We start from the raw sequence: 27,887 nt of genomic DNA, 5'->3' as shown, positions 1-27,887 counted from the left end.
GATTTAGTATAGAACAACGACGATAAAGATTGCAACTTTTGGTATCTGATAAAAAAAAGGCTTGCCCCTACCGGAAGTAGCGTGACGTAGTCAGTTGAACATATACGCAAAGTTCCCTATTGTTTACAATGATGGCCGCATGAAGTGAGAGAGATTCGGACCGAGAAAGCGACAATTTCCCCATTAATTTGAGCGAGGATGAAAGATTTGTGGATGAGTAAAGTGCAAGTGAAGGACTAGTGGGGAGTTGAAGCTATTCAGATAGGGAAGATGCTGTGAGAGCCGGGGGTGACCTGATATTCAGCTGGGAATGACTACAACAGTAAATAAACACAAGACATATATATACTCTATTAGCCACAACACAACCAGGCTTATATTTAACATGCCACAAATTAATCCTGCATAAAAACACCTGCGTGTTTGTTATGCTAGCTCCTAGCTCCTCTGCTAGCTCCTAGCTCCATAGAACACGCCAATACAATTCAAACACCTGATCAACACACACAATCACTCAGCCCAAAAGACCGTTCACCTAACCCAAGGTTCATAAAGCTTATATATTTTTAAAAAGTTACGTACGTGACGCGCACATACGGTCAAGTTATCAAATGTTTAGCAGCCAAGGCTGCATACTCACGGTACCTGATATTCAGCTGGGAATGACTACAACAGTAAATAAACACAAGACATATATATACTCTATTAGCCACAGCACAACCAGGCTTATATTTAATATGCCACAAATTAATCCTGCATAATAACACCTGCGTGTTTGTTATGCTAGCTCCTAGCTCCTCTGCTAGCTCCTAGCTCCATAGAACACGCCAATACAATTCAAACACCTGATCAACACACACAATCACTCAGCCCAAAAGACCGTTCACCTAACCCAAGGTTCATAAAGCTTATATATTTTTAAAAAGTTACGTACGTGACGCGCACGTACGGTACGGTACGTGTTATGCTAGCTCCTAGCTCCTATGCTAGCTCCTAGCTCCATAGAACACGCCAATACAATTCAAACACCTGATCAACACACACAATCACTCAGCCCAAAAGACCGTTCACCTAACCCAAGGTTCATAAAGCTTATATATTTTAAAAAAGTTACGTACATACGCAAAAAAAAGTTGCGCATATACGGTCAAGCGATCAAATGTTTAGAAGCCAAAGCTGCATACTCACAGTAGCACGTCTGCGTCTTTGTCATCCAAATCAAAGTAATCCTGGTAAGAGTCTGTGTTGTCCCAGTTCTCTACAGGCGTCTGTGTATCGAAGTCAAAAGTCCTCCTGGTTAGAGTCTCTGTTATCCGAGTTCTTCCATCTTGACTGCATCTTTCGGGAATGTAAACAAAGAAGCGCCGGCTGTGTACTGTTGTGGCTGACTACGTTCGAAAAATACGTCCATTTCGCACCGACAACTTTCTTCTTTGCTTGCTCAGCTTCCTTCTTCATAATGCAATGAACATGATTGAAACAGATTCACGAACACAGATGTCCAGAATACTGTGGAATTATGAAATGAAAACAGAGCTTTTTCGTATTGGCTTCAATGTGGAAGGCATACCCGTGTTCGCCGGTCTACGTCACGCGCATACGTCATCCTCAGAGGCGTTTCGAACCGGAAGTTTAGCGGCAAATTTAAAATGTCACTTTATAAGTTAACCCGGCCGTATTGGCATGTGTTATAATTTTAAGATTTCATCATTGATATATAAACTATCAGACTGCGTGGTCGGTAGTAGTGGGTTTCAGTAGGCCTTTAAGCTAACAGATAAGTACAATTTTCCACTGCTATTTGGTGTTTAGGCAATTTTTTAATGTCTTTAAATGACACTTGCGGTTATTAGGATCATCAGAGACATACTAAAAGATGGCTTTTGTAGTCAACTGTTTCAACCTGTGTTGTCTCAAACAGCCGGGATATGCTGGCGTCATATCACCTAATTAAAGTATCTTCTTTGGGAACAATGTGCCTTTAACTGATAAGAAGTCTCTCTTTGTGTGTGCAAAGATTAGTGCTTCACGAACCTTCAGCAGGATAAAGATGGATTTTCCTTGAAGTTAATTTTAATGGTTGAGTCTGTGTCTACAATTTATGGCAATGGAAGAGATAATGAAACAGTAAGTGTCATTGTCTTTTATTGTAACTGTATCTGCATATGTTCTGTAACTGTATCTGTGTACTGTTATTTTATTGTATTATTTTGAGAATTTTCTATTTCTTTTCCTTTTTCCTTTCTTTTATTTGGAATTGGATTTGTGTATGTTTTGTAACTGGATCTGTGTATTATTATTTTACCTTGAACTTTTGAAAAGGACCCCAGGAAGACGAGCCAGGCGGCTAATGGGGATCCTCAATAAACAATAAGTAATAACAGTTGGTTAGAAATGTGTGAATGATACGTTGGCAATGTTAGCTCAATTTATTGTGTAGCTAGCTTAGCCTTCTAATGTAAAAAGTTAAAGACAATAGCGTCACCGGGCTGCGGCAAAAAAATAAAAGATTTACCTAAAAACTGCTTTTAATTGGATCAGTACCTACTGTGTTTAGCAATGGAGCAGTTAGTATTATACTCCATTATTTATTACATTCACAAAATAGCTTGTAACTTAGCTTACTCTTTAGCCGGCTTGAACTTGTATTGTTTACAACTCGAAACAGCTGTGCAGCGGAGTTATTTATATGATATAGAATAGAAAGCCTTTTATCGTCAATATACATATGTGTACGTCCAGGATCCAGCATTAAAAGTTACAGATTCTGTAACCTTAGCCTGCATATAGTTACAGACATATACGGAGCCAGGTAGGATGAGCTACAAGTTTTACAAGCTGTGTGCTAAAGAGATGCAGCTTTAGGAAAATACTAAGCATCATGTAGCAGTATTGCTAAGTGCTGAACAAGATCTACACACTACAGACATATTTAATCATCACTTACTGTACAATGTCTGCTCTTACTGATTCTGCTTAGGGCCCCAATTTAGGCTAGGTAGTTTGACCTCGCCCCGAAGTTGGTACAGTTCCATCTAAACTCTAGTCTACACACTTAAGTCAACCAATGATAGCAATATTTGTTAAAAAAAAAATTACTTGGATATACAAACAACAGGTGCCTTATCTCCCATTTTCATTTAATTAAAAAGAAAAAAGAAAAAACACTAAGCATAATAACATTAAATTGTCCAAGTCAAGGCATCTTTACTTTTTAAAATTCTACTTTCTGCTTTTTACATTGTTCTGCAGATGATTCACAGTGCCATTAGCAGATATGAAAAAGGCTCGATTTCAGTGTTAAATGTTATTTGATGCTAATTAGCATCGTCAGTGTTAGCATATTTCAGTGCTGACATAAAGGTCATATCAGTGCTGTGACTACCAAACAGGGTTATATAATATACTGTGATCCATCCATCCATTTTCTAACGCTTGTCCCTGTGATGTCATCTCATTAACCACCAAAAGGAAATATCTCTGCTCTGCTTTAACAAACATGTTTAGATTTTAGCAGGCCACGTCCGGACTTCTGGACTGGTGCCGTTCCCAAACTTGAATAAATGGGAGGTTTTTCCAAAAAGGGTGTCTAGTGTAAAAATAAAGTCCAAAAAAATCATGCAAGTGACTTGCAGTTAAAATACAAAAACACATTTCTGTACATTACTTGCTTTTTTATGTAACGATTTCTAACAATATTTAAAAACAATAACTATATAAGTAATAATTAAAATACATTTTTGCTTTAGAGCAGTGGTGCCCAAACAATTTTAATTTGATATTATTCACATTTGTGTTTATACAGTGTGCTGAAGCCAATCCAGTGTAGGTCAAAATATGCTATGCAGTAAACATAATGGCTTTATAAACGATATCCGGTATGTCGATAATGTCCATCGCTTCATCTATGATACCAATATCAACTGATATCAACAAAATCATTTGGGCGCAATCCGGGCAATAATTTACCCAATATCAATATCAGCACAAAACAACTATAAAAAAATATGTACTGATTTAATATCAGCCAATAATATCGAACTTTTCTACGAAATAGTCAAATACAGTTGACTTTATACCCAATAGAGGCCAAGACTGTATTTTACAAAAGAAAATATACAATTGTATTTATTAATTGTCTTCGTTATCCAAATATATTACTTAAATATTCAAGAGCTCAATTAACTTTATTGTCATACCAATACTAATGAAACACATGAGATGGCACAAAATGTAGTACCTGAGGGCTCAGATTTAGCCTGATAAGTACCACGAGAACGATAGTATGTACATAGTAATTTAAAAAGAGGATACAAATAGAATATATTATAAAAAGCATTGCATAATAGGAATACATTAGAACTGGAATAGAATAAATAGAAAAATATCTGATTGTCATAGTGTAAATAGAATGTAAAAAAAATTTTAAAAAATGACAGCAAACCAAACCAAATAAAAGTCCAGTTCAGCACGGTTAGGACATATGTGCAAGTTAGGTGTTCTCGTGCAGGAATGCGAAGGGCTTACACAGAATCAGAATCAGAATCAGAATCAGAATCAGAATTATACGCGACAATGCAGTTTATCAGTGAAGTTACATAAAATAAAACCACAAATTACTTTTTAAAAGTAGCTGACGGGCCATTTTTTCCTAAATGTTTTGGATTTGCAATTTTATATAAATAAGTCTAAAACATCCAAATTGGGGTCAATAGTTTGTGTTTTATTTTTATTTTATACATCACATACAACTTTTCCCTCGCAAATGTTTAACCGTATTCTCTTTAGTGTAGCTCTAATCATTCTTTGTAATGTTCTGATGCAGGCTGCGTGTATGTGTTATTTAATGTTTATATGCAGTTAAAACATTTTTTGTTTTCATGTTATCTTGATAACTAAAATAAAAAATGTTGATCAAAATATTATCCATAACTTTTGTTTTTCTTGAACATTTGTTGGCGATACAGTTGTCCCTCGCTAGGTACACAATATCGCATATTAAAAAAAGGTATTTATATATTTTGAATTTTTTTTTCAAAAGCACATTCTATACGTTTTTGGCCTTAATTAAGTGTTAAATTAAGTTTTATTTATGTATTTTATGTAATATATATTGTAGGGAATTGCCCTTTTTTTTTGAATTATGCCTATTATTCACCATCCTTATGTAAAACAAGAACATATATGCTTTTCTTTTTTAATGTATTCTAAATATTAAATAAATGCAAACAAAAGTCCGCTTACAATGCAGCCTATGGGAGTCCCTCTATTTTGCCTATAAAGCCCTTAAAACATCCAAACACCTCCATTAAGGTTTTATGTACATGCTGTAAGTATATATGTAATGTAGTAACAGGCACATTTATAATAAGATTTATAATTTACGTATTTTAGTCATTTTAAGCATACGCAGCGCATAAATTTCAAAAACGAATCACAACGTTCGCTTTTATTTCCACTACATCATTGATTAATGCTCACTGCAGACTTTATGAGAGCCAACAAACATCACTTACTGTGTAATGTCTGCTGTCATTAGGATGCAGACTGCCAGAATCTTGTTATATTACTGTTTAAAAGATGAATGACTCATAATCCTTTTCATGTCGCTCTCGCCATTTCCGGGATTACATTGGCTTTCAAAGTGTACCAACATGTCGGATTACATCCTCGTACTTCTACCATCCAGGTGAGAGGCATTATTTATGATTTAGAATTAACGTTCACAAGCAGGGAAGCGAGCAAGCAGTTTACCATTCGATGATGTCAACATTGGCACCACTTGTGATTACTGCAGCGCTATAAAAAGTATGTCTGCGTTAGCGCTTATAATAACAATATCACTAATACTTGGTTAATTTTTAAGTCACAAAATGTAAATTGATTATTGTTGGTGGTTTATGGGTGGTTATTTAGAGGGTTTTATAGGCGGAGTAGAGGACCTACCATTGGCTCCCTTGTAAGCTGAATTTTTTTCACATTTATTTACAAGTTAGAATGCATAAAAAATACATCCGTCGTCATGTCTTTCATAATGATTGTGAACAACAGGCAAAATTCCCCAAAAACTGCAGTGTTATTTAATGTTTAGAGGGCTCTAATACTATTAAAATACATATTTAGAAGGCTCTAAACAGTTTGTTATCCTATAACTATGAAAATGTTAAGAATAATCCTACTTTGCGAAAATTCATTGACCGCGGTCGTGCATGGAACCAATAAACGAGGAACAACTGTACTCTAATTTTAGTTAGTTGTATTTAGATGGCAGCTTTCAAAGTAGGTATTGTGCTTCCCAGCATGCATTGCAACACTTTTCTAAATGGCTACGTGTAATTGTAAGCGTTAGTTTTTTTACTGTAATTATTCTCTGTAGTAGTAGTCGTCTACCTGTTGTGCTTTGAGTTTGCAACATGATGGTTGTAATGTTCATCATCATCATGCGGTTCCCAATACAATGTCATGCTCGTCTTTGAGTACTTTTTGAAGTTCATGATTATAATGCTTTCCCAGTAAAAAAAACAAAACTATTCTCCAAACAAGGCTGACTAACTCTTGTTGGCTCCAGATCAACACAATATTTGACTTCAAGATGTACGTAGTACACTTTGAACCTGAAGTGAGGCTTGACCGTAAATAGAGAGGCATGGTTTGTAAATAAGTGAATGAACATTCTCATGAGTCACTTTGTAAATGAGGAGCTAAAATGATTTTGTTTTTAAAGGACAAGACTTTTACCTGCACTCTCTTCATGCCCTTTGAAGAGTTTGAGAAGATCACCACTGGAAATGAAGTCATTGGGTTTTTCCAGGAATACTTCCCTGACGCCATACCGTTAATAGGAGTGTAAGCCACTTCCTCACCTCCACCTCTCTCTCCTTTGCCTTTGTTTCCCCCCATCCAATCACGGCAATCCATTCTAAGAATACTCTCATCCCGTCGACTCCAGCCAGACGAGCACGGTCTGTGACGCGTGAAATTGAAGTATGGCTGTTACATGTCTTTGTGCGGGCTGCTTTTAATTGGAGGTGAAGCATGTGTTGTGACTGACAGGCAGAGCACATAGACCGCCATCATTCGGAGGACAACCCAATGTGTCATTTAGTCCTTCTCTGGTTGAGTAAACAAACTCTATACACACCTGCTTTAGCTTACTCAGATGGGAAAGATGCCTTAAGAAGCCATCCAAACCTACCTGTGCATTGTTTGCAAGGATGCAGCTGTCTAAACAAATAAGTCTAACTGTTTTTATTATATTCCCATTCGCACCTACCAGTGATTCTCTCAAAAGGGATTATTTCCGACTGCCTGCCCAGGCCATGGTCTCCATTAAGTGCTCCCCGTATCACATCGGAGACAAATGTGTCCTTATGGGTGATGCGGCACATGCAGTGGTACCTTTCTACGGACAGGGGATGAACGCTGTAAGTGCACCAAGAGGATGAAAGAACACATTCAAATATGGATTTTAATTTTTTTACCATATAATATTTTTCTATCAATTTACACTTTGTAGGGTTTTGAGGACTGCATCGTCTTTGATGAAGTGATGGAGCAGTTCAATGAGGATTTCGGTAAATGCGAAAATGCGACACGGGACAGTTTCAAGAAATTTTGAGTGTTTGCTCCTGGAATGTGCACAGGTGCTGTGCTGCCTGAATACACCAGAGTGAGAGTTCCTGATGACCATGCAATCGCAGACCTGGCCATGTACAACTATGTAGAAGTAATGCATGTTTATTTACTAATAATGTGTTCAACTTGACCTCACACTTTAAAATACAACACTGCATTATATCATATTTAGCCATTTTTATGGCCAATGTTGGACCTGACACGTGAACCCTGACCAATGGCAACACGCTAGGTGTAGTCGGGAGCTGGTTGCAAAATCCGAGCATGTCGGCCAAAAGGAGAAAAATGCTAATCTACCTCGTACACAACTTCAGATTCATGGAGTATTTTGTTCAAAGAAAATTACTTTTGTGCCAAACTGGGTTCCAACTTAATTTTAAAAGACCATGAAATAAACAGGATAGGACCTCTCTAATGTTATATCCATTCATCCATCCATTCATCTTCTTCCGCTTATCCGAGGTCGGGTCACGGAGGCGGCAGCCTACGCAGAGAAGCCCAGACTTTCCTCTTCCCAGCCACTTCGTCCAGCTCCTCCCGGGGAAACCCGAGATGTTCCCAGGCCAGCCGGGAGACATAGTCTCCCCAATGTGTCCTGGGTCTTCCCAGTGGCCTCTTACCGATCGGACATGACCTAAACACCTCCACAGGGAGGCGTCCGAATGGCATCCTAACCAGATGCCAGAACCAACTTATCTGGCTCCTCTTGATTTGGAGGAGCAGCGGCTTTACTCTGATTTCCTCCCAAATTAAAGTACTTCTTACCTTATCTATAAGGGAGAGCCCCATCACCCAACGGAGGAAACTCATTTCGGCCACTTGTACACGTGATCCTGTCCTTTCGGTCATAACCCAAAGCTCATGACCATAAGTGAAGATTGGAACGTAGATCGACTAGTAAATTAGAAGTTTTGCCTTCCGGTACAGCTCCTTCTTCACCATGCCGGATTGATACAGGGTCCGCATCACTACAGAGGCCGCACCAATCCGCTTGTTGATCTCACAATCCACTCTTCCCTCACTCGTGAACAAGACTCCAAGGTACTTGAAGTCCTCCACTTGGGGCAAGATCTCCTCCCCAACCTGGAGGTGGCACTCCACCTTTTTTTCAGGCGACAACCATGGACTCGTCCTTGGTTGGTGCTGGATTCTCCTCCCAGTCACGTCACACTCGACTGCAAACCGATCCATGTTAATGTTATATTACGGAGCATTTCCCGATTTATGTTTTTACATTTGGAATGATACAAGCACATGCCAAGGGCCTAAATCGAGTTTTAATATTCCAAAAATAACATTGATTTGAAATTGGCAATCAGAAAAACACATTTTACTTTCCGCCTGAGTGCAGCTGGGATAGGCTCCAGCCTTCTGGTGGCCCCAAGAAGGATTAACGGTAGAAACATGGATGGATGTTTCAAAAACCTTTAACACAAGAATATTGTGTGTATGTACAGTAAACAGAGTGATTGTGCAAGCACGTGTTTACAACCATTATGAATATATGAACACCAAACTAAGTGGTGCTATGCATTAAAATGTACACCTGAAGTCATTAAAATGATCCAAAGCAATTGTATTTATTATATACAAGGGTAAGCAAATAGCTTTTGGTGCCACTATAGTGGAGCAAAGGAACTGTAATGACTATAATGACATGATATGCAAATTTATGCATTGCTTTTTTTGTAGACAGACTGCAATGTTCTTGTAAAATTCAAATGAGGAACATCATAATGTCGGTGGTACAGTAGGCATCACCACAGTTCTTGATACAGACTTCCTGTTGTTGATGTTAAATTTGACAGTAAAATTTAGCTCTTTGATCTAATTGAGTGCTAATATTTCAATATGGTGGCAAGATCGCCTTCCCAGATTAAAATATAAATAAACAAACCCACACCCTGTTTGTTTTGCAGATGCGAGCACATGTCAATTCCAAATGGTTCCTTTTCCGAAAAAGTGTTGATAACATCCTTCACTTTCTTATGCCAAAGAAAATAATCCCACTTTACACAATGGTAAGTACAAGATATACTAGAAAATACAGTATATAGAATATCATGTATCATCTAATAATTTAAAACTTGTTTTCTCCACTGTCTCCAGGTTACATTCACCAGGACACGATATCATGAAGCTGTAGCACGCTGGCACTGGCAAGACAAAGTACGCCTCATTTACGGCATCTAATGGTCCAACCTGTGGTGTTTTGTCATATCGTTGAATATGCAGCACACAAATATAATATGTACCACCTTTTCTGGGCTATTTTGAAGGGCGATCTAGAGAACAGAACCTTTTTTCAGAACACAGGAGGTGCGCTCCGCCGGCACGGCGGTGTTGTGTCTGGAATGATTGAAGAAAATGCATATTGCATTAATTTTTTTTCATACAGTATAGGTGATAGATTAATTAAAGTACCATATTACCACAACTTTCGAGCATGTTTGGTTCAACGACTGAGCTCGTAACTCAAAACACTTGTATCTCAAATCAGCTCTGCCCATTGAAATTAATTGACGCTTGGCCTTCCCAAAACAACACAATTTTAACATGTACATTTTTCAAAAAGAACAGGCCTGACCTAATATGACCACTTTAAGAGACGGAATCCTAACCCTAACCTGCATTTAGTAGATTAACTATGTGTGTGTTACTAAGTTTTCACATGTTTTAATACACACAAACCATTGGTAGATCAGGTCCTAAGTCTTATAATAACATACTGTAGCATTGAGCATGGGAGTGAATTATACTTTTAGAAACATTTAATTTACACTCTGGAAAGTCTGCAGCACTGGATAAACTGGTAGTTAAAAAACATTTTTCTTGAGCATACATGTGCTTAATTGTTTGAACAGACCCTCAGTAATGGATTTTGGCCTAATGGATGGGGCAGGATTTTTTATTTACCTTTTTCGTTAATTGTCTGAACTTGTAGCGATGTTTCCAACGGACAAAGTGACGTTTACAAGCCGTGAGGGAGAGAAATCAGCAATATCGGCAGTACATTGAACCTTATAAGTCGAAAAAAACACTGACTAGATGTAATTTTACTCGTAAATTATTTTTGTAAATTACTCAGATTAAGTTTTCATCTGAGTAATTGTACATAACTATAACTCCAAAAAGCAGTGAAACATTGAACCAAATGAATCCATAAGTGCAAATCTCTGCCTAAAGCTATGAGCATCAAACACTGAGAATATTCACATTTTCAAACTCTATTGAATTCAAAATGAAAATGTATTATTGTTTATATTTTTACAGGTGATAAATCGTGGTCTGTTGCTTGGTGGTACAGGAGCAATTTTGGGTGGCTCTTACCTGCTCATCAAATATCCCCCAGAGATCAACAAGCTCTGCATCGCCATTGAGAAAGTGTGGAACCATATCACGCCATTTTCGTCCTCCTGAGTATTTGGTACTATTTGTCTGACCTGACATTGCAGTAATTAAAGTTTCCAACTCAGAGAGACCATGTATCCAAGCATAATACTCAATTTATCTGATTAATATCGGGAAAATAGGCCCAGTGGTACATTTGTTGATGATTTTTATGAAATATAATCAGAAATGTGAAAATTATTAAACAAGGTAGCTCAAATGTAGGTGTCAAATGTTGAATCATTGACATAAATATGAATCTTTTGTATCTATTTGAACAACTGACTATTTGCAGAAATAAAAAAAACATTAGATTTTCTTTCAATAATAAGCCTCTTCAATGACTCATCCCAGATCTCAATAAAACATTTTCCATTTTCAAAATCCATACTTATTAATAGGAAACTATTGGTTAAGAACAAACTAACGTAACAATGATAAATAGAAAACTACATCTTTAATACATTGATTCAGGATCATACTTAAAATAATGTGTAAAAATGAGAAATGTGTGCGTATTGCCTCCGCAAAACATGGGGGTATGCACCAGATGAGATGATGGATGATCACCTGGGACATCTATCATCATTAGTTGCATTACCTCTGGTGAGCACGGTGTGATATGGGAAGCCTCTTTTTTCCACCTGCTGTCTGTCCCACTTTCACAACATTTGTTATAATATTGTGGTACAATATTTGCCAGTTGGTTATTACTTGGAGCAAAGATTTTAGTTTTGGGATATATCATTTAAAAGATTGTATTCAATCTAAATCTCAGACTATTTTTTTATTCAAACATCCTGGACTGGTCCCCAGCCAATTACTGGACACGTACTGTATATATAAACAACCATTCACACTATCGAGCATTCGACATGCATGTTTTTGGGATGTATCTGGAGAAAACCCATGCAAGCACAGAAAATCATTCCTGGATTTCTGTGAGACACATGTGCCAACCACTACGCCATCATGCCGCTCATCAGGGGCGGCGTACTACGGCATAAGCCAGGGATTTATTCTGAAAAGCCCTAAATCTGAATTTTACTTTTGAGGAGGGGAAAAAAACCTCACAGAAGCAACGTGTAGTACTGGGATCCAACAGAGAGGCATAGCATGCATGCATATGCTTCAGCAGCTGATCCTCACACATCCATCTATCCATTTTCTACCGCTTGTCCCTTTTGGGGTCGCGGGAGCCTATCTCAGCTGCATTCGGGCGGTAGGCGCGGTACCACCCTGGACAAGTCGCCACCTCATCACAGGACCAACACAGATAGACAGACAACATTCACATTCACATTCACACACTAGGGCCAATTTTAGTGTTGCCAATCAACCTATCCCCAGGTGCATGTCTTTGGAGGTGGGAGGAAGCCGGAGTACATGCAAACTCCACACAGAAAGATCCCGAGCGCAGGATCGAACCCGGGACCTTTGTATTGTGAGGCAGATGGACTAACCCCTCTCCCACCGTGCTGCCCTTGATCCTCACACATTAGAGCGTTATTAAATTAAATATTATGATTTAGAATTAAATGGTTTTTTTCACCAACTGTAATGACATGGGTGAGGATTCAGTATTGGACGTTACTGTGCTGGTTTGCTAAAATGTAGGGAACGTATCAGTAAAGTTATGTAACAAAGAAAGTGAATGATAGCACAATAAAATAATATTGCAAATCTTTTTTTGTTTGTCCAAATAATACAAAGACACCAATATCCCTGCGTAGTTACATGGGAAGAATTCAAACAAGCTTGGATAATATAATTTTGCTTCATGAAAGCATATTCATTTATAAGTGTATTCCAGTGTTTTTTAGCTGCTTTAAGGTCAGAATTGTAAGTTTAGATGCCGTTTCAATAAAAAATAAAAAAATAAAAAAAATTGCACCAGCACATGATAAAAAATCCATCTGGCTAAACCCCAGATTTTCTTAAATCCTAAATCTGTCACTGCCGCTCATCAACAAATATACATATGCTCTCTGCATAACGGTTAGACAGTATTTGCAACCAAGCAAATTCACAGATTTTTTTCATTCCCCCTCAATCGGTATTAATGAATATGTGATGAGAAATGATCATGTTTTTTTTCTTTAATAGCAAACATACTGTACAACAGCATAGACATGTGACTGTCAATATCTCACATGACGGTTTGTATTAGTTTCTTTTAATTTGTTTTATTTCCTTTTCATTGTTCTTATTTTTGTTTGCCCTTCCTGTTTGCCTCTGGCTCCCTCATCTGTCACTGATTGGCAATCAGGACGCACCTGTCCCTGGTTTCCAATCAGGTTGCTTCGGTCTTCTGAATGTTTTTTTTTGTGCCTGAAGCCTCTGCATCCATCAGACCAACAACACTAACTTCTACAGTCTACTTTCTTAAAAACTTTCACCGAGGTCGACACAAAGTAATATATGATTATAAAATGTCAATGGAGATACGACAGGCAAGCAATGTGGGGGTTATATAGATGCGGCTAACCAGCACCACAGCTAACCGGGAAAGCGCCAAACAGCATAGCCCGAACAGACCGAAGCGTCATTGTGGCGCTAGCCAACAAGGCTAAAAGCTAAACCGTTACCTTTCAGTATCACTCATTGGTAATGAGTACATGTATTTTTATGAAAATAAATAAATAAAATGTGTTTAATGAGCGTGTGAGTAAGGCTACGTTTACACTGCAGAGTATGTTGCCCAATTCAGATTTTTTGTGAGATCAAATATTTTTATGTAGTTGTCAGTGTTGGGTTAGTTACTGAAAACCAGTAACTAGTTAGTTAGTAGTTACTTTATTTCAAAAGTAACTCAGTTACTCAGTTCCTTACACCCAAAAGTAATGTGTTACTGTGAAAAGTAACTATTTAGTCACATCTTTTTTTTTTCTCCTTTTTTTTTAAAGTCTCCCATTAATGCCCTTTTAGCCTTCATTTCAGTACTGTTATTGCACTGGAGAATAATACAATCTGTTGATCAACTTGACATGCATTTGCATCACTGAATTCAGAAAGCAATGTGGTCTACATACAACACACAAAGACAAAGATATGTTTCAAATGGCCAATTCATTTCAGGCCAGAACAAATTGACAAAACTATTTTAAATAGCTGCAACATAACATACATAAGTAACAAACAGCATAATAACAGCATAGCTGTAAACCTGGCTTCACCCAAGGAAGGCACACATGACATACACAAAGCCTAACCAGGTGTTTTTTTCTCTCAAGGAATTCTGAAATAAAATCCTGTCTTCAGGAGATCAACACTGTACTGAAGCCCAGAGCACTCTACACATTTCCCCAGTTTTAGTTTAGAGATAAGGAAAGATTGGCCTGGCCCACTTGGATCCCTCTTTATGTTTGTGAACTTTATAGTCTATACATTTAGAGTGATGTGATAATCAAACACTCTAGAAGTCTAGAATGAAAGAGTATATAAGAGAATTCACAGAGTGTGTACCTAAGTATTTCTGATTCTGATTCTGATTCAGTGCTGAATGATGAGCAGAGGCAGAGTTTGGAGTGTCTTTAGCTTGCTTTCCATTTTTATGTCCTCACTGTCCAGGTACTTGGAACATGTTTTCCGTGCCATTTGACGCCCGGTATCATGCTAATTAGCTGCTGAAAGCGGGTGACTCCACTGTAGAAATAGCCTGCATCTCTTCTCGCACATACGCTGCAATGGCTCTATGAATGTTGTCCTGGCTAGCAGTCCCTCCGTTAAAATCCAGCCGCTGTTGCTTAGGTAGATAGGATGGGCAGTAGATAGGATCTTTGATCCAAGACACAACTTACATTTAACTAAAATTTTATTTTCTTTGTGCTCGACAAAAGGAAAGTAGTGAGAATATCTCCATGTTAAGAAACTCGACTTCGGCACCGCTATGATGTCTTGTTGTTAGTAAGCCTGCTCTTAAAAACATGAACGTTCTCTGCAGCCCTGAAAATGTGATTTCTACGTTTGTCTAATATGAACATATTGCGTCCGTGAACTGGCGTGAACATGACGTCACATGTGGAGCTCCGTGCTAACAGAAATAAACATGGCCCTGATTCGTGTTGGTCAGTCAAAAATGGGGATGTTTGTCACCTTTTGGTGACGTAGACAAGTCAGAACGTTCAAACTGCAGACAGATACAACAGGTACATATCGGATTTATATCCGAAACGAAAGAGTCCTAGGTCAGATTTGAAAAAAACAAAACAAAACAGAATTGTAGTTTTCACATGTACATTATCAAATCAGATACATGTCACATATGGGCATGAACAACACAATTGACTTCCAGGATGAACATAGCCTTAGTGCAGAGGTGTCCTTTACGTCGATCGCGAGCCACCGGTCGATCGTGGAGGGTGTGTCAGTCGATCATCAGCCAGGCATTAAAAAAATTTACCTAAAAATTAGTGATCATAAATCTTCACTAAAACGTCACTTTCGTCACTTGATTGACATTCACGGCACCCGAGGGTCTTGTGAGATGACGCTGGCTGCTGCTAGATCATTATTAGGAAACAATGACCCGAGAGGAGGGCGAGAAACACTTTTTATTTCAACAGACTCTCGCGCTGTACCTGCCATCAAAACTCTAAAGACCGACTGCATAGTTCCTGTCTTCACAATAAAAGCCCTGCTTCATCCTGCCTGCACCAGTCTCAGAAAGCTAGCATGCTGCAGAGTTTGCCGCCAATGTATTTATTTTAAAGTGTATAAAAATGAGTATGGAACAGACCTGGGCATTCTGCGGCCCGCGGGCCGCATCCGGCCCTTTGTGCGTCCCTGTCCGGCCCGCGTGAGGCCAATTATAAATTACAAAATACATTTTAAAAAGTATCTATGTCGAGTGTGCAATACAACGGTGCTGCTTTTGTTTTGAAAATCGTTATTTGTATTACTTCCGTGTGGACGTATGCGTGTGCGTGATTGTGAGTGAATGTGAACAGCTGCAATCATTAATTACAAAATAAAGTTGAAAAAACATCTATGTCGTGCGCGCAATACAACTGTGCTGCTTTTATTTTGAAAAGTATTATTTATGGGCGTGTGTCCGTGTGTAACCTGCGAGTGAAGGTGCACATGCAGCGACAAGTGATGCACGGTTTACACCCGAGACGCTAAAAAGAGAAAAGTTGATGAAGAATGGCGTGTTTCCAACAAGACATGGACTGCAAAGCAACGTTCCCTCTAAGGTGCGTGCCTGTGCAATTGCGCACTGCTCAAGCGTCTGCTGCGCGCAGCAAATATATGCCGCGCACCAAATCAAATCCCATCTGAATTCTAAACAAAATAAACATATTTATTCTATGTAATTTTGCAATGCAACTTTGAGTGACAGTGACAACAAGCGGCCCTAATGGTGTTCGTCAACACCGTTCAATTGATCACCGTTCAATTATTGTAACGTCTATCGAGATGCTTCGAGGACAGGAATTATATCGATCACTTTATTGAGCAAAACTGTTTATATTCGGACATAACCACACCAAAAACATGAGTAAAACAATTCTATCTCGAAAAACTAGTCATTTTCTGCCGTACAAACCAGGCCAAAACCAACTTGTCATCTGTCACCAACACGCATAGCACTAAACCACTGGTGCGTTTATGGCCACACAAAAAGTCGGACAACTCAAACACCACACAAAGTTACACTATGACTCCTCAGTCATACGTGTGCTTATTTTACTGTCATTTATTATTAATGTTAATTTATTTATATTAGTCATGGAATGCTGTTACACACACTATGTTGAAGTATTACTATTATTATTAATTATTATTATTATTATTTATCTTACGGTATATATCAAAAATAATATTGAGCAAAATGTAATTGAAATATTGTCGATGTGGCCCTCCAGCAGTGCTCGGGTTGCTAATCGGCCCCCGGCAAAAATTAATTGCCCACCCCTGGTATGGAAGATGGACAAATAAGATGCCAAAAACCAACCGCTTTCATGTGGAATTGGACAGAAAGGAGGACTTTTTTCTCCTCCATTTCAAAATGTGAACGTTATCATCACTACTGTCTGATTCCAATCAATGCAAGTCTTCAGAATCAGGGAATACACCAACTTATATTCTTGTCTTCATGAAAGAAAGGAATCTATATGTGTTAAACATGCTTGTATTATCATTAGACACCTTTAACTTGTTAACAAAAACGTCTCTTTCATAAATAAATACATGTAAATTATATATATGAATGAGGTAGATCCCTTCGACTTGGTCAATTGAAAAGTAGCTCGCCTGCAGTAAAAGTGTGGACAATCAATCAAAGTTTATTTATATAGCCCTAAATCACAAGTGTTTCAAAGGGCTGCACAAGCCACAACGACATCCTTGGCTCAGATCCCACACCAGGGCAAGGAAAAACTCAACCCAATGAGCTACAATGAGAAACCTTGGAGGGGACCGCAGATGTGGGGACACCCTCTGGGCGACCGGTGCAATAGACGTCGAGTGGATCTAGTTATTAGTGTGAGAGTCCCGTCCAGCAGCGCAGAGACGTCCCCAACTGATGCACAGATGAGTGGTCCACCCCGGGTCCCGACTTTGAACAGCTAGCGCGTCATCTGTGGTCACCTAATCTGTGCCCCCCCTTAGTGTATTTAGGGCTTAAACTGAGATTGTGCTTTAGTCCATTTAGTGTGTTAGCTTCCCCTATTGCTAGTGAACAATGGCAATAGAGGAGACACAAGGAGGGGTTTGAGGATCAATCTACTGTAACAATTACAACAGTCACTTTTATTGTAAATGTTGATCTGGAATCAGAGCGTCAAGGTCAAGCTAGCAGGAGGCTTTGGAGGGGGAGGAGCTAGCTGTGTGTCAAACAAAGACATTTTTATGACCTTTAATAGGATCTACTGTCCTGTCGTTCCTCGCCACATCACGTTTCAAACATTGCAGCTACATAACATTGCAGTTAAAAAAAAAAGAATTACAGCATAATATTTGGCCTAAATTAAGTGTTAAATTAAAGGGGTCTGATTGCTACATTCACACAGATGCCTAGAGGGCGCCAACTTTCCAATGTGTTTTACACGGTATATCCCGCCCTGTCATGGCTTCTCGTACGTAATGTCGTAATTAGGTACAGTACGTACGTAACACCTGCACGCACATTAGTGTTGTTAGCTAATAATAGCAATTTGGATAGCTAGCGTTAGCTGTCATTGAATGTATATTCTATCATAACAACAACATGACTGTAAATTGTTCGTTGCTTCTCTTGGACTGCTTTTGTATGTTTGCACTGGTTCATTGCGCGTACGTGTTGGCAAGATCGGGTGAGTGACAGCCGTAAACACCAATCATTTTATTCGGGCCGGTAAAAAACGTTTATTACATAAACTTTGTAATTGTAAAAAATATAGACAATTGTCAAACAAATGTGCTCTGTTAAACCACTAATAAGCTGGCCGGTGGTGTTTTTGTTATTTTTTTGCTTTGAAAAATGTTACTGTGAGGAAGTTGCAAACAATACCTTTAAATGGTATTTCATATTTTTATGTATCACATTGAGGTATTTGTCCTTTTTTCAATTATTATCTCAAGCAGGACTTCTGTTTCCGGGTTAGGGGGGAACCATGCTAACAACAACACAAGCGGCTAATATTTGTGTTACATTATCTTCTTCGTGACAATCAAGTTGATCAACTTTTGGCAGAAAAAATTCTGATGCACTTCACTGATGCACAACACATCTCCAAATTGGTGAGCCATTTACCCGAGCCATGTCAAAAGACGAGACGCAAGACGTACCAGAGCCGGTGCACCATCTTAAGATAACAAGACTGTTATCAGCTATCAGCAGCTGTCCGGGCAATACTAAGTGATATTGATATTGGGGAGCCTTTGAGCAGGAACGCAATGCTAACACAGAATGCTAACAACACAGGTAACGGTTGTAGCTGTGACCGTCAGGTTGACCAGGTTTTGGCAGAAAACAAACACCAATGGTTTTAGTACATGGAAGTCCAGTTCTAACTTGGAGGAATAACCCAGGATGTGATGAAGTATTTCCAAGTAGTGGCTGGGTGACAGCAATAGCGATGACGCTTGAAGGATCCTCCAGGCTACTGGTGAGTACTGTAATCCACAGTAGAACACATGCAAAGCTACTTTTTTGGGTGAAACAAGTGTAAAGATGACTATATGGGTGTTATTTAAAGTTTAAAGGGTATTAATAAAGTTGAAAAAAAACACTTAATTAGGTCATAAAACTGTTTTTCTATGCTCTAATTATGAAAAATATCTATTAACAATAATCCTACTTCACCAAAATGAATTTACCGCAAAACCAATTACCGTATTTTCCGGACTCTAAGTCGCTACTTTTTTTCCCCAAGCTTTGAACCGTGCGGTTCATGCAAAGGTGCGGGTAATCTATGGATTTTTCTTCGCTCACGGCAAAATTATAGAATTTATTATGATCCAGTCTAAGAAACTGTTCAAACCCAAACTGTTTACAAAGTAGATGGAGAAAGAATACGGATAAACATCTTGAATTTTACTAAAAAAGATGACTTCTGTTTTGTTTGATCAGCTGTTTTACTGCCGTTTGGAAACAATTAAGGTATGTAAATAAACATTTACAAAATCTGTCTGTGTAAATATCTCATTTCACAACGTATTGAAATATATCTGCGGCTTAGTGTCTGGTCTGTGGTGTCCGTCTAATACATGAACAAATATTTTTTTCTTCTAAAATTTTGTGGGTGTGGTTTATAAACCCGTACGGTTTATATTCCAGAAAATACGGTATGGATAGCCGCGACAATACTGAAAACGGAACTATAATTTATTTTTACTCTCATCACATCCTCAGAAGAATATGTATCGCATCATTAAACAATAAAGTTTGGTAGGACGTTGAGATTATTGTAATAAAATATATTACATTTAATTCTACCATGTTAACGTCCATTGAAAAATGATCTAAGACATTTGGAATTGAAGATATACACGACTGCAACTCATATGTTCACAGCTTTAGAAATCTATATCAAGCATCAGTATCTGTTCGTAACTGACCCTCCAGGAGGTTATGAAAGACACTTCTGGCAGGAGCATATCTAATCGAATTCACTGCAGTACTCTTCATACATACAAGTCCCACATTATCAACGGTGGCTGCCCACGTCATATTTGGGGGGATTTAGATTGAAAATCGAGAGGAGGATCCAGGTAGTCTAAAATAGGATATCTTTATTGAATCAATATACACAATAATATCAGTGTCCTTAAGTATGGCAGGTGAGCTAAGGCTTGTTTTCTTATTAATCAATGTGGTACACATAAATCCATACTAGTACTCGACAAAGTCCTAAGCACATCTATAGCATGAGAAAGTTGACAAAGTTGTTAACTACATCAAATATGTCACGTTTTGATGAGAATATCATACTTACACTAAATAACTTTAGAACGAACTCTGTCAGGGATAAGTGCATTGCAGAGGTGCTAAACTTCAGCCACAACAGAAGATATTTACACTCACTGTCTTGTGCAGGTTTTAAAAAATCGTTTTGGATTTTGGCTTTGAATTGTACGCCGAGTCCTGAGTCAGTTCAGTCTCTGGGGATCACAGTGGCTTCACTTGAATAACATTAACGGACGACTCTGCAGTCTTGGAAGTCACGTCTAAGCGGTGCAAGTCATCACTGGTAATGATGAAGACGATGGAGGACGTGTTGAAGGTCACTCTCTTTTTGGGTCTTTTTCTGCTGCCGCATGAGCTGGAAACCACAATGGGTCGGATGGGACCCTGGGCCGGAGCCAGGGGGCGTTCTTTGAAACTGCGCTGGAGCCAAGACAACCTCGAACACAGCAGCTGCAGCAAACAGTGTCGGAACTGTGAGGTGAGTAAGAAAAGAGAGATTAACCTTTGGAGTCCAGGGTACTTACTTAAAGGGAAGCTGCGCTTTTTGAAAAAATATTGCCAATCATTCACAATCCTTAAGTAAGATAAGAACACATGTTTTTTCCTTTTTTTAATGCATTCTGGCTAGTAAATAAATGGGATCAAAAGTCAGTTTTTAATAAAGTCTATGGCAGTCACGCTATTTCACCTATAAAGCACTCTAAAAAGCCTCTAAACACCTCCATCATTGTTTTATATACACTCTGTTAGTATAGATGTAATGCAGTAACAGTCACATTCATAATAACACGTAATATTCACGTATTTTGCCCATTTTAACCATACAGCAGCACAATAGTTTCAAAAACTCATTCGCTTTTTCCTTCAACAACATCACTGATTACTACTCACTGCAGACTTCATGAGAGCCAACAAACATACTAAAACATCACTTACTGTACATGGTCTGCTCTCACTGGGATGCCAACTGATGGGATGTTGATATAATCTAGTTTAGATAAAGAATGACTCATAGTCATAGGATGGGTTAAAAAAAAGTGTGGGTGCACACCAGCGTCTTTCGCTTGTATTTCTCACCATCTCCGGGTCTAAATTGGCTGTCAAAGTTGACCAACTTCTCAGTTTATGTCCACATTCTTTTACTATCAAGGTGAGAGACATTATTTTTTGATCTATAATTAATTTTCACAAGCTCAGAGGCAAGAAAGCAGCTCACCAGCGTATGATGTCAATACAGCAGCATAAGAAAGTTGCCTCTCTGATCAATGCACCGCTAAATGTAGGTCCTTAACGTTAGCGCTTATATTAACAATATCGCTAATACTTGGTTATTATTCAGGTCATGAAATGTAAATGGGGTAATTTTGGCACTTTTTGGATGGCTATTGGGTTTTATGGTCAGAATAAACGCAATAGACGCAATGACGCCATAGCTCCCATTGGCTCCATTGTAAGCAGACTTTTATTTACGAGTTAGAATGTATCTCATAAGGATTGTGAATTATAGGCAAAATTCCATTAAAAGTGCAGTTCCTCTTTTATAGTTTTTGACCTAAAAATGAAACCCCCCCCACAAAGTAGACACAGTAGTGATATTAGGCTTGTTTTCTAACAAGTTTCAGCACATTTTGGAACGGCCACTTTTAGCTCCAAAATGTGGGTGGGCCTGCATCAGCCGGCTGACGTAACTTACAGAAGACTGGAGGATTTTATAATGCGCAGTATGGACCTAATTTACTAAAGGTTTACGTGTATTAAAATACACGCAAACTTGATAGCACATGCAAAACTGATCTACTAAAAGTGTGCAAAGTGTATTGTGTCTGTTAACTCAGAAGAATAAGGCGTGTCATCCATTTTGCGTCCTTGTCATCATTAATAAGCAAAATCGATGCTGCTCATCAGGGAAGAGAAAATACAAATATATTATTCGGCAAGCGCAATGTGATTTATCAACACTCCGTTTTGAAAGCACTATTTAGCGTTTTATTTAGCACGTCTGAAAAGTATGTGCAAACTGACACACACTGTCAATAATCAAGAACTTATATGCAAAAAAACCCCAAAAAACAAGCGTGCTGGCTCAAGATAGTATACAGGTACATATATATATATATTTTAACTTAAATGTGCAAGTAAAACAAAGAGCACATCGAATACGTAGTTATAAAACAAATCTGAAAAACAACAAGGCTCGTTTAATCTCAATTAGAGTTTAAATTGAGTTGTAAATTTAGCATGTATTTTGCTATTATATAATTGAAAAAGCCAAAGTGTTGATTAATGTCTTAGTCACTGCCAGTGTTACAGCAGTTCTGGGAGTGAGTGTTTGCTGTGGGGTCAAACTCAGATGAAGCAGCTACTGCTGATTCTGGTGTAGCAGAGCATAACGATTTATTGTTCCATTATTTATACTGACAAAAAATATTTTTAAACCATTTAAAAGTCAGTATAAACTGTCAAATTCTAAATGATTTTCTTTGTCCCACTAATAACCCATTTTACATGACCACATTGAACACATCATGATAACGTAAATGATCGTCCAAGGTCATTATTCAATTACTCTGTAATTATTAACAGTTATGTTAATAATTACATAGTATATATAATTATTAATCACTGAATAAAAGTTGAATGTGTCATAATACAGAAAAGTTATCTGACTGTTTTTTTGGCCGTGAATGCATAACTGGCTGAGCAGAGTGTGTGGGTCTTTTGACACAAATGAAAGAGAGCGGCTGCTGTCAATACGACATATAATTTGTTTGTTTTGGTGTGATTACGGCAAAAAGTAATCCGTTTTGTTAGATAGTAGTTTTGTTGCTGATGTTGTTTTGGTGTGATTACACACAGTAATCAGTGTTGCTCAATAACATTATTATAGATGAACTGCACCTCCTTCTCCTCCTTGAAACGTCTCGGCTGATGTCATTGTTTTATCTGTTGAGACCACTTGTTGAAAATGGGACAGAATAATTTATGTGTTCATTTTGTTTGGAATTTAAATTGGATTATTTTTTTGTGGGCTGCGTAGATTTTCCTTTCACATAGGACAAGGGAGCAGTGCGCAATTGCACACCTTAAAGGGAACATTGGGCTGTGGACCAAACCATTTTTCAGAAAGGGCCAAGAGGGTTATTGAAATTATGTTTTAATTCAGATTAATTTGTATAAACCTATTAGTTCAGTGTATGCATAATCATTTTGTCAGAGAGGCTACTGGGCGCTGCATATTATACATACATATATATATATATATATGTATATATATATATATATATATATATATATATATACACATATATACATATACATATATAGACACATAAAGCGTTCATCACCTAAACTTGAATAACTTTTGAAATAATTAATCAATTATTTTTATTTTTCAGATTTACCAAGAAGAATTAATGTTCTAAAAGTTTAGAAAATTTCAACTTCGAGATGCCATGGACTACTGAACAAAAGACATTTATAGTTGAGGCCTATTTTTGGCTGAATTCTATCCATGCGGCTCAATTGCAATTCAAAGAACGGTTTGGATGTCGTGAATTTCCTGCCCACACAATGATCTACAGATGGGTCAACAAGTTCCGAACCCATGGGACTATTAATAACTTCAATCATAAAGATACTAACAGACAATCACACTCTGGACGACCGAAATCATCAAGGACACCACAGAACGTTGATGCAGTCAGAGACTCTGTTGTTCGCAGCCCACGCAAGTCTGTGCGTCGACGAAGTTAGGAGCTTGGAATGAACCGGGAGTCTGTACGGAAAATTTTGATCGCAGATCTCGACCTCTATCCTTACAGGATACAGATTAAACAAAAGCTTACACCTGCCGACATAAGGAAACGAGTGATCATGTGCCAGTGGTTTTGCGATAAGATTGACGCTGCACCAGACTTCCTTGACAATGTCTGGTTTTCGGATGAGGCACATTTTCTGCTGTCAGGTCATGTGAACTCTAAGAACAACATCTTCTGGGGTAGCACACCCCCCTGAGTACTGTCTGCACAGGCCATTACACTCTGTCAAGTGCACTGCATGGGTCGCCATCTCCAAACATGGCATCATTGGACCATTCTGGTTCAAGGACAACAACGAGCGGTTTGTGACAATCAACACCGAGTGATATGTTCAGGTGCTTGGCAAATTCTGGACAGCACTTGGTCGATGAAGAGGGGTCGTCAGGGACCTCCAGTGGTTTCAGCAGGATGGTGCCACCCCCCACACCTCAAACGAATCATTGGCATGGCTACAGCATCGTTTCCCTGACCGACTGATCAGCCGCAGGTGTGACCCGGAGTGGTTGCCGCATTCCCTGGACTTGAACGCCCCAGATTTTTATCTGTGGGGATACCTTAAGTACAGGGTGTATGGCAACAACCCCAGACTATCCCTGATCTGAAGGCAGCAATCACAGCAGCAATAAGAGCGATCCCAAAGGAAGAATGTGGGATGGTCATCGAGAACTTTGCCCGCCGGATCCAAATGTGTTTGCAGCAACAGGGAGCTCATTTAGAGCACATTTTTTGAGCGCCAGTTAAACAAAGAGTTTTTGTGGTACAGACTTGAAACTTTAGAGATGTCTGCTACATAGACTTAATCTAATGTAGCTGAATTTTTGTGTTAATCTAAATAACATTTTGGAAGTTATTTTCGATTTTTATTGATGAACGTTTTGTATGTCACCCTGTATATATATATATATATATATATATATATATATATATATATATATATATATATACATACAATATATATATATATATATATACATACATACAATATATATACATACATATATACATATATATACATACATACATACATACATATATATATATATATATATATATATATATATATATATATATATATATACATACTATATATATACATACATATATATACATACATACATATATATATATATATATATATATATATATATATATATATATATATATATACATACTATATATATACATACATACATATATATATATATATATATATATATATATATATATATATATATATATATATATATATATATATATATATATATATATATATATGTATATGTATGTGTATATGTTAGGGCTGTCAAACAATTGAAATAATTTATCGCATTTTGTTTTGTTTTGATTAATCGCAGATATATACAATTTTTCATCATTATAAAATATACCCTAGACAGATCATTTTCAAGTTTTAACCCCATGAACGGAAAATTAATTTGCTTCAATGAAATGTGTTTTAAATGTTATGCTTTTTTTAAACACCTCAACACAAAAATAAACAAACATGATTTAATGACAATTTAAAAAATTGCCTACTGTGTATTAGTGTTTTGCCAGATTTTGTATTTTGTAGAAATACAGAATTTGTATTCCTGCTTTAGGACCACTTGCGTTCAGAGGAAGAGCTACACTTCCATGTTTAGATAGCAGTTTCATGCATAAATAAAATGTGGATTGTTATGATCATGCTTTTTTTGTCAAAGATGTTTGATTCGTTCCATCCTTCCATTTTCTTCCGCTTGTCCCTTTTGAGGTTGTGGGGGGCTGGAGCCTATCCTAGCTGTAGTCTGATATTTCTACCAGAATAAATGCTTCTGATATTCTGTACATTGCATGTTGTACAAGTTAATGGTCTTCATATTGCTGCATGACAATGCTTGAACCTTCTCTAATAATTAATAACATGTAATATTCAGCCTGTTAAACATTTTGGAATTGAGGACTTGACCAGAACATGTCCTAAAATATGAATTTACACAATATTTCAGCGAGCCAGAAAAAACCCTTCCCCCAATATACCTCAACTGATGTACTAGCACTTCTTTAGGTGCTGATATCGCAGAATAACATTACAAAACATCTCTGACAAATAGGGATGGGTACTTTTCACATTTAAATCGATTCCCGGTACCTGGGAATCGATACTGGTACTCAACGGAAGCAATTTTCGCTACTTTTGTATGTGTTCATGTGGTAAAAATGTTTTATTTGTGTAACAATGACATCTTAAAATGTTTAAATGTAACATATTTATTTCACTTTATCGATCGATCATCAAATATATCAAAGAAATATCCAATTGTTTGTATAGTAACATGTTTGCAATTGTTTTGCAACTTTCTTCAACGTAAAAAAAACTTTACAGCAATGCAGTGTTATTTTCCTAGTATTGCACAAAATAAAACCTGGCTCCATGTACTTTCTTTTTGCATCTGGAAAATATTTGATGGGGTCCATGGAGGCAATTAAGTTAAAAACAAATAAGCAAAAGAGATAGAGTAAAAAAAAGACCAATTACAAACTACAAATGAAAGTGAAGCAAAAACTTTACATTAACATTACAAAGTACAGTACGAGGAACCGAGCTGTTTATGATAACTATTGATAGTTAAAATGTAAAGCTAACATATTCTTATACAGTAGGCTTTTTACCTGAAGCAAACGTAGAGGATGATGATGTCGCTGTTATGTTAACATCATTTCCTCCCCCGTGTTGCTGGCTGCAGCCGAGACGCTAAAGGTGCCAAATGCAGGAGTTGCAGCCGCACATCTAACTTGGCTGCACTTTTCAGCCATGAAAAAAAAGTCCTGTGTTTAACCCGGTGCTTCCTCAGATTGGAAGTATTCCCGCCACTTTCCTTGATGTTTATGTCACAAATATTACAGCGAGCCGCACTTTAGGGCGTTTTCTATTTGGCATGGTTGGGTGTTTGTCATGAAACATTGAGGAGTTGCAAGATTTTCCTCTTAAGGGCAAGCAAGTACTCGCTACTCACAAGTGCTCATTCAAACAGACGTGACGTCACGCGCAACCCAGGCACCGTAACATGGCACCGCTGGATCTTACGTGAATCGGTGCCCGGTAGTACCGGCTGGTTTAAAAAGTACCGGATCAGGTGCCCATCCCTTCTGACAAAGCATGATCATAAAGAAATACATTTTTATTTTGTAAATGTAGTTAATCGGTGGCAGAGGGGTTAGTGCGTCTGCCGCACAATACGAAGGTCCTGAGTTCAATCCCGGGGTCGGGATCTTTCTGTGTGGAGTTTGCATGTTCTCCCCGTGACTGCGTGGGTTCCTTCTGGGTACTCCGGCTTCCTCCCACCTCCAAAGGCATGCACCTGGGGATAGGTTGATTGGCAACACTAAATTGGCCCTAGTGTGTGAATGTGTATGTTGTCTGTCTATCTGTGTTGGCCCTGCGATGAGGTGGCGACTTGTCCAGTGTGTACCCCGGCTTCTGCCCGAATGCAGCTGAGATAGGCTCCAGCGACCCCCCACGACCCAGAAAGGGACAAGCGTTAGAAAATGGATGGATGGATAGTTAAACCGGATGTATAGAGTAGCACTTTTATTTTAAAGTCGGAAAAGTGATTTGTTTGAAAAAGTGTCTTGACATGTTTTGATGTCGGATTGACTGTTTGCAATAAAAA

At 38.0% G+C, this 27,887-nt stretch overlaps 2 protein-coding genes across 4 annotated transcripts in view; one reads left to right on the top strand and one right to left on the bottom strand.

The window, feature by feature from the left end:
• LOC133657428 (kynurenine 3-monooxygenase) overlaps window positions 1–11,342 on the top strand; it is a 35,021-nt gene extending 23,679 nt beyond the window's left edge. The window contains exons 9-15 of the mRNA XM_062058744.1: window positions 6,725–6,846; window positions 7,277–7,424; window positions 7,517–7,574; window positions 7,644–7,726; window positions 9,555–9,656; window positions 9,745–9,804; window positions 10,909–11,342. Of these exons, the coding sequence (XP_061914728.1) occupies window positions 6,725–6,846; window positions 7,277–7,424; window positions 7,517–7,574; window positions 7,644–7,726; window positions 9,555–9,656; window positions 9,745–9,804; window positions 10,909–11,055 (720 nt within the window). The 3' untranslated portion in view covers window positions 11,056–11,342. The remainder of the gene's footprint in view (window positions 1–6,724; window positions 6,847–7,276; window positions 7,425–7,516; window positions 7,575–7,643; window positions 7,727–9,554; window positions 9,657–9,744; window positions 9,805–10,908) is intronic.
• Window positions 11,343–20,226: 8,884 nt separating this feature from the next.
• opn3 (opsin 3) overlaps window positions 20,227–27,887 on the bottom strand; it is a 59,336-nt gene continuing 51,675 nt past the window's right edge. For all 3 annotated transcript variants that reach the window (XM_062057709.1, XM_062057711.1, XM_062057710.1), the window contains one exon: window positions 20,227–20,887. In XM_062057709.1, coding sequence (XP_061913693.1) covers window positions 20,618–20,887 — 270 coding nt within the window. In that variant the 3' untranslated portion in view covers window positions 20,227–20,617. The remainder of the gene's footprint in view (window positions 20,888–27,887) is intronic.

Source organism: Entelurus aequoreus, linkage group LG09 (genome assembly GCF_033978785.1).
Source record: "Entelurus aequoreus isolate RoL-2023_Sb linkage group LG09, RoL_Eaeq_v1.1, whole genome shotgun sequence".
Taxonomy (NCBI): domain Eukaryota; kingdom Metazoa; phylum Chordata; class Actinopteri; order Syngnathiformes; family Syngnathidae; genus Entelurus; species Entelurus aequoreus.
Note: the sequence above shows the minus strand (reverse complement) of the source record. Positions and strands in the feature narration are given on the sequence as shown.